At 40.4% G+C, this 8,520-nt stretch overlaps 1 protein-coding gene across 1 annotated transcript in view; it reads left to right on the top strand.

Moving 5' to 3' along the window:
• The first annotated feature begins 2,841 nt into the window (after positions 1–2,841).
• The window catches only part of wdr26a (WD repeat domain 26a), a 29,187-nt gene continuing 23,508 nt past the window's right edge, over positions 2,842–8,520 (top strand). The window contains exon 1 of the mRNA XM_042489825.1: positions 2,842–3,498. Within this exon, the coding sequence (XP_042345759.1) occupies positions 3,200–3,498 (299 nt within the window). The 5' untranslated portion in view covers positions 2,842–3,199. The remainder of the gene's footprint in view (positions 3,499–8,520) is intronic.

Here is an 8,520-nt window from a genome sequence, read left to right as displayed (position 1 = left end):
ACAGACTTGCACAAAACTTAAGCGATATTTTTGAAATATTGATAAAACACAATTTTTAGATGACTATGTTTCCATTGACTGATGTTCTGTGACTTCTCCTCTGGTGATAACATTCCATGAAGCATGGTGATGGATGTTCAAAACATTAGCAGCTTTATTTGTATTGCAGCCACCACACTAGCTGTCATTATTTCCAATCCAAGGTCACGTAGGCGTGTTATGTAGCCATCATGGAAAGGCGAGTCCCTTATACGTGGGAGCGGCCACATATGAGGGATTTCTGAAGGTTATAGTCAACTATTTCACAGAGGAATTATTGATTCAAACTTCTGGCTAATCCCCTCAACTTTTGAAGCGATGCAGTAACACCTCTTGTAGCGCCTGCAGCATCATACCTGATGGAGCCAGTTTCTACTGACAAGCACATAGCCATAGCATCATGTGACCTAGAAAAGCCAAAATAGGGTTTCCAATTGCAGTTTGGATATATATGGCTTTTTCAAATCACCTGAAATACCACCTCATGCCAGCGTAAAACCTTTGTTAGTGATATATGGGAGGGTTTTTTTTTTTTTAATTGACATGTTTCCATCAGGTGTATTTGGTATTCACCATCTCAGTTTGTTGAGGGTTAATGGGAACCTGCATACTGGAACATGTGGTCACACAGTCTACTCATAAGAGGATATGTCCTCTCACAGCTTTCGGATGTCTCAGCAGTTGAGTCTTCTTGTCACCTCTACCTAAGGTGGAAGTAAGATAGAAAGGCTTGATGCTTAAATCGACATGATAAATTAAGGTACACTGGAAAAGATTGTCACTTGAAGCTTAGAAATGTGGAAAAACATGTTGGTCTTATGATGAGAGTTTGGAGCAGTTGTAAGGCAAACTGTGTGCTGGAAGGAGGTGAGCCAGTCTGCTGACATGCTGGGACTGCTGCCCGTCATGGCACTTCTTTTTAGTCACAAATCTCATGTTGCTTCTGACTAAACACCAAATGAGATTGCTGAGAAGGTCTAACTCTCCCTGAAGTTTGTATTTGGGACGTACGAGGCGCTGACATGACAGCAGTGACAAGCAGAAGAAAGAGCACACCCAGCCGGCAGGAAGCAGATGGACTGTGTGTGTTTTGGGTGGAGGTATATGTACACTGATCTGTCCTCTGCTGATTGTAAAGCCTGTACATGTCTCTGTAGAGTGGGATGAAGTGCAATAGTTTCTTCTTCGACAAACCTGATGCTCTCCTCTCTAAAGGAAAGGTTCAATCATTCTTTCCCCTTTAATTCATATTTTTATAATGTTCTGTATGAGTTTAGTTCTATTTAAAGAAAGGGAAGAGGACTGAGTGTCCTCACTGTACATAAAGTTTAGACAGTGTTTATTGTTTAGATGTATTTATTGGAAATGACAGGGACATTGTTGTTTTTTACACAGATGTGAAAGTGCCAATAATAAAAGAACAGCTTCAGATGTAAAAAGCCAAACGTGGACCACGGCTATTCCCTGATGTGTATTTAAAAGAATCTCAGGCTTGGGAATAAAAAAGCACTTTGAATAATGTGTCATGATTCCAGCTTTTGGTTGCAACTGAATTTTTTGAGCTAAGTAACAACACGAGAACACTGAGAGGCCATCTGGAAAGGCCTGTGCCAGCAGAGCCAGCCGATGGTAACAAAATGATTCAGTGGTGTGGTTCTAGTTGTTGTCAGCGTTCAGCTTCTACTGTTCACAGTTTGATTCCGAACTCTGATTCCTCTTCACAGTCTTTGTGATTTGAATTAGGTATACTGTAGGTCTACTTAGCCTGTTCTGAGCAGCTGATCCCAAATCTTTTTTGCTTTTTTTATGTTGAAGACCTTCTCATTAAGTGGTCCCTCTTTCATTTCAGTTGTCATCATAAGGTGAGTTATTAAAAATAAATAAATTACGATGAGCCTCTGTGTCATGATTACTGCACAGTGAGTGATACTGAAGAGCTCATCAGCTCTGCTGTCTCAACATCAGCACAGGTGACTGAGTTTGAGCAAAGAGGCCAATAAGAGCATCAGCTAATGAGTCAGGTGTAAAGGCAGAATCTCTGGCATCGCTGCTGCTTCTCTTTGATTTTGGCTCGGTTTTAATTTGCACACACTTAGAAGTTGAATAAATTTAGCTCAGTGCTTTAGAAGAAAGAGAGAAAATACTTAACTGACCTTGGTTGTGAATTCTATCATCACCACAGCCAAGTTACACGAAACACAGCAAACAACCCAGGAGCACTCACAAAGAGGTAGATCACCCCAAATAAGAAAACTACAACTACAGCTACTTTAAATGGAAATTAAAATAAAAACTGGGACCATACTCCATCACTAAATCCACTGAACACAAATGCAAACACAACAAAAGTGCTGGGTTTTGAGTTTTTGGTCAGTATATTTGATTGCAGTACCTTGTAATATGCTGTAGCCAGCATTACTACATACTGCACTGTGTAATGAATGTATGCAGAGATACAGTTCCGTTACACTTGCAAAATTACAACCTGTAATTTAGATATTAATATTAAACTTATAATTTATAATTTATGTCCAAATTTGAATTAATCTTTTTCTGTATAACTCTTACTGCAATATGGAAGCAATTGAAGTAACACCAGTGGTATAATGTGCTGATATTGAAATACGGAGCCACATTATTAGTATAATTTTAATAATTATTAAATAAAATTTAATATCGGTTTTGACTGAGGCCTACATTATGCCTAATAAGGTAAACAGAGGAGCACAGCGCCCCCTTCGGCGACGCAGCCCGCGCAACAAGACGTGAAGGAATTTCCGCTGACGTCACTGCGTATGTCCATAACAGGGCTGCAGCTGTCTGAGAGCAACAATAACAAGCTCTACCCAACAACTTCACCGCGGCTCTAACGGTACCTGACAGCGCCAAACACCACCGAATTTCTCACAATGCGGCTGTCGAAATAACTCAGGCCTCTGTTTCTTCGTCGTCCGAGTCGAAAATCAGGTATCGTCGCGGCCACCGCCTCGGAACAAACACGGAGACTCGGCCGCAGGGGGAACAGGGCAGTTCGGGGCTGCATCTGGGTCAGTGGGCCTGTCGGCGGCAGGACCGGAGCTTTTTGTTCTCCCCGCAGTGTCCCGTCGCGCCTGTCATCTGTTTAACTCCACACCGTGTTACCCGCATAAACCGTGAGAACATGCAGGCTAACGGGGCAGGACAGGACCGAGACTCAGAACTGTCCTGCCGAAATGGTGCGCAGAACGGTGAGTCGTCCTCCACCGGAGCGGCTCACTCCAATGGACTTCAGTCAGTCAGCAACAATGGAAACACTGTGAGCAACAATAACAACAACGGAGTGTCAGCGCAGCCCGCCGCCAACAACAGCAACAGCCCGGCGGACAGCAACACGGGCGGCAAGAAGAAGAAGCGTCTGTCTCAGTGCGAGGAGGATGTCATCCGGCTCATAGGACAACATCTACACGATCTGGGTCTCAAGTAAGTCAGCCAGTTCAAGTAAGTTACGTTGTCCTCAGCCGGCCGAACCTGTCCTCACAGCTGTCACATGAATTATCGCACTCAAATCCATCATGCAGGCGGGACAGGCATGGAGGGAGGAAAACATCCCAAAGCTCTGTTGAAAAATCCGGCAGCTCGATGCTGGCCTGTATATCAGCAATGCGTTAACATGAACAGATACTACTGAGTACATGTGAGAACTCTGAAGGACACAGGTGGATGGTGCTCCCACATAACCCCGCAAGCAAACAAGTTTTTATCATGTGTTTGGGCCTCTGGTCCGCAGTGGAGGAGACAGTCCCGCACAGGATTGAAGTTTTTAATGGAATTTAAACTGGCTGGCTTTCTTTTTAGCATAGAGCTACAATCAAGTAACCGACTAGTTGAAAAGTATTTATAGCCTTTAACACCCTGATCAACATCAGTTTTCTTGTGCTGCATTCAGACGCCTTTCACATGCACTCAAACCGCTGACACATTTGATTTCTTTCAAAAACATGGGAAAAACATACTGAGCAACTTGGCACAAAATGTCCCGCAAACTGAAAAAATAAAATAAAACAAAACAAAATACTACTACAATTACTACTTTTGCTACTATTACTACTACTGCTACTACTACTAATAATAATAATAATAAGAAGAAGAAGAAGAAGAAGAAGAATGGTTATTATGATACCATTACTACTAATTATAAGTATGATCTGAAAATTAGCTGGGTGTGATTATTAGATATGATCAAAAAACAAAACATGGAAAAAATGTCCAGAAAGCTTTATTTATATTCTCTTATACATTTAAAATGATGCAGCAGATTTTTTAGCATTTTTTAGCATTATTTTTTTTGTTTAAACATTTTCTCTTGGTAATTTTATTTTTTGTTGTTCACTGTTTCTTTTTTCTTCTTTGTTTTTGTTGCTTATTTTCAGGTGATTTTCTTGTAATTTCTTTTCACTAATTTTTTGCTAACATTTCGACCATTTCTGTTTACATTGCTCATCACCCCCTTTCAGTGTTTTCAAAAGAAATCAATTTGCTCAGGTTTCGAAGGGTTAATTAATCAGCAAATAATTTCATTATCGATTTGATATTGGTTTGAGCATTTTTTAAAGAAAAATGTCAAAATTATGTTATTCTATACTCTTTAATGTAAATGTTTTTGGTTTCTTTCCTTCTCATGACAAGACACTAAATTTCTTTAGTTTGTGGACAAAACAGGACATTTGATGACCTCAAATAAGGCTTTTGGCATTTTTCACCATTTTCTGACATTTCATAGACTAAACACCCTATTAGTTAATTGAGAAAATAATCAACAATAAAACTAATTGTTAGTTGCAGCATTAGTTTGACAGAACGTGATGTAGGATGATGACAGCAAGCATACCTTTACAGTCAAATACAGCTTGGTGGATATAATTGACACATTTAAGAGATGCTCCTAAACATTTAGAAAAAATGTCAAAAGAAGGTTGAACCTGCCTCAGCTGATCACCCTTCATGGCCTAAATCCCTGTTATGCTATACTGTAGGACCAACAGTATGGTGCTCAGAAAGATAGATTCACTGCAGATATCTCTTTCCCAGTCTAAGTTTACAATGAAAAAAATCTCATTTTGGGGCCCAATGGCATCACCCGACAGACCCAGAAGTTGTAATTACACAGTTTGGCCAGTTTGGCACAAAACTGTTTGGAGTATGGCAGCCTGTCATACTCTGTTAGTTAGGGCCTGAGCACAGACCGGTGCAGGACCTTCTTGGAATGCAAGGAATTATTATTATTATTTTACCAAAATAATTGCATTTTTGGAGCTCTAAATATGCTCAAAAACTCATGAAAGTTAGTACGGTGAAAAATTTGGTCTTTTGGGGCAAAATGGCTCCACATCGCCCCCTAATGTGTAGCCCCTATAGGAAGTTCATATAAAGTGTCACCTACAATTACGAAATTCGGTACATTCATGTATCATGCGGAGACACACATAAAGCCTTTTGGACCCATCCCTCAAACCCAGCAGGAAGTCGGCCATTTTAAATTTTGTGCTCATTTTGGGTGATTTCGGGCCTTCTAATTTTGCCATGTTTTCCTATAAGATTCATTCGATCGACTTCAGAATTGGTGTGTTTAGTTATCACAGGTTTGCGCAAAACTTTTACGGTTTTCCAGTTAAGTGGCAAACAATTTTAGTGTTTCGCCATACAACAGAAAATTGTTGTAACTTTGATGTACATTGTCTGATCTGCCTGAAACTTGAAAGTTTGATGAGGGTCGCGCCCTGAATAGATCTGTATGCTAATTTTCACTAGTCATAATAGCACCACCTACTGGCAACAGGAAGTAAGCCTTGAGGGACAATTATCATTGAGTTTACTTGATATTTACATGGTTTGGCGAACAAACGATGTACACAAAGACAACATGGAATTTGTCTCTCCTCCGCTGCCACCTTTTGGCCGCTGGAAGTACTACACCATGTGAAGTAGCTCACTCCAGGGTCCAAACTCTTTGCTTATATTATCCGACGTTCACAGAAATGAACAACTGCTTTAGCTTAAGTCCTACCAGTACCCCGACATAGGTGGGGGTGCTAGGGCCTGTTCATCGCTGCTTACAGCTTTAATTTAGCTTGAAACTGCTGAACTAGCATACTACCATACAAAGACACTGTTCACTATAAAAAATACAAGCACAGAAACAATTAAAGTTGCAAGCAGTGATGAACGGGCCCTCGCACCCCCACGCAAGTCAGGGTTAGGGGCGTAACTTCAACTGTCCAGATCTTTAATTCTAGTGAAAGTTGGAGAAAGTACGCAGTGTGAGAGTTTGGACCCTTAAGTCAGATATTTCACATGGTGTAGTACTTCCTGTGGATGTCGCTGGAGGCCACACAAAATCGAAGTCATCTCGGTCTACATCATTTGGAGACCGCACAATGTAAATTTCATGTACATTAAAGGATAGTTGTGTTACGAGGCTTACTTCCTGTTGCCAGCAGGTGGTGCAGTGAGTATTGTATTTAAATGACATGTTGATGTGTGCAGGGCTGAAGCCTGACCACAACTGTGAAATCTGAGGCCAATCAGTCGATGCAAAGTGAAGTTACAACATCTTCCTTTTTGGCGGCAACCACTGGGTCTCCATGGAAACGGCGTTCATGGAAGAACCTATACTTCAGAGGCAGGCATCATTAAGGTCGTGAAGGTTTTGTCACCAGATTTGAAGTCAGTCGGATAAAATCTGTAGGAGCAGACCATCAAAGAAGAAAGCATGTAATTTCCATGACATTTCATGTTGCCAGTAGGGGGCAGTATAAGTAATGATAATGGTTGTCATATAGATGTGTTCAGGGCAAGACTGTCATCAAACATGAAGTTTGGTGAAGATTGAACCATTTCCCTTATAGTTATAAAATACTTCCTGTACTTCCTGGTTAACGGTAAGACATGGAAATGTCTGGCCCAGAAACGGCCACACGGTGTGACGAAAACTCACAAATGTAATAACGTTTTATGTCCCAGGCCTTCTGAGAGGATGTTTTCATTTTGAAGTCAATCGGATGAAATCTGTAGAAGGTCTAAAAATTGCGACCCCTGAAAATGGCCAAAAATACGCCAAAAGTGAACATTCAATTCAAAATGGCTGACTTCCTGTTGCGTTTAGGGTATGGCTCCAAGAGACTGTTTTGTAGGTCTCGGGCTGTTACACATGCCTCCCAAGTTTTGTAGCTCTAGGTGAAATGTACCACAGGGGCTGCTTCATTGAAATCTGTAGGGGGCGCTACAGAGCCATTTTGGCACATCAGTGCAAAAGAAAATCATATCAGATATCACATTTTAGGACTTCTGATGTGTGTGCCACGTTTGCTGAGTTTTGGTGCATGCAGTTTTTGATGTCATGTCGAAACATTGAAATTGACCACCCGACTTCGGTAACACCTTTCAACGAAGCTCTCAATATTGATTTTCAAACATCATCAACGTCTTAAAGATTTTTTTAAACCATTTTGAGATTATTTGAGTCAACCTGCTAGGAGCTGGACTTCTTAGTGTAAAACTTTGCCTTTCCTGTGCCAATAGGTGGCGCTCTCATTATCGCTTAAAATTGTCATATAAATGTGTTCAGGGCAGGACTCCTATCAAACATGTGAAGTTTGGGTTATATTGGACAATTAACAGCAGAGTTACATACCACTTCCTGTTTACTTCCTGGTTCAAAACACAACATGCAAATTAGATGCCTCATACAGATCACACGGTGTGATGAAAACTCATGATTTAAATAACTTTTACCGTCAAAGGTCTTATGAAGGTAGCCATAACATTTGAAGTCAATCTGATGAAAGCTCTAGGACAAGTTTTAAAAATTATGACCCCCCTTGGTTTTACGGTATGGCCCCAAGAGACTTTTTTGTTAGTCTTTGGGTGTTGCACAGGACTCCAAAATTTCACAGCTTTAGGTAAAACGTGCTGCAGGGGCTGATTCGTTGAAAATCTGTAGGGGGCGCCACTAATACGTTTCCTCCCACCGAGGCACAAGGCCATTAAAATATCAAATTTTTCACCAGACCTGGTAAGTCTGCAAAGTTTCATGACTTTTTGAATATGTTAAAGCCCTCAAAAAGACAATTTATTTGAGAAAATAAAAATATAATTAATAATAATGATGATAATAGTAATAATTCCTTCAGTTTCAAGAGGGTCCTCACACTACTCGGTGCTCGGGCCCTATTATTAATAATTCCAAGAAATTCAAGAAATTATAATGTATAAATACCATCATTAATTTTTGTTCAACCCACCTGTTTTCCTCATCTCTTCATCACTGGTTAGTTACAAAAATTACTATGAAAAAAATCAAATGTGTCGCTCGTCCCTCTCAGTACATAGTGTCACACTTGTGTATAAGCTGGTCACATGAAAAGACTGTACATGTTCTATTTTCAGTGATTTTATTAAACATTGATCATGTGTGCTGAGGTATGCAGAGGTTATAATTATTAT

Source organism: Plectropomus leopardus, chromosome 7, assembly GCF_008729295.1.
Source record: "Plectropomus leopardus isolate mb chromosome 7, YSFRI_Pleo_2.0, whole genome shotgun sequence".
Lineage (NCBI taxonomy): Eukaryota > Metazoa > Chordata > Actinopteri > Perciformes > Serranidae > Plectropomus > Plectropomus leopardus.
Note: the sequence above shows the minus strand (reverse complement) of the source record. Positions and strands in the feature narration are given on the sequence as shown.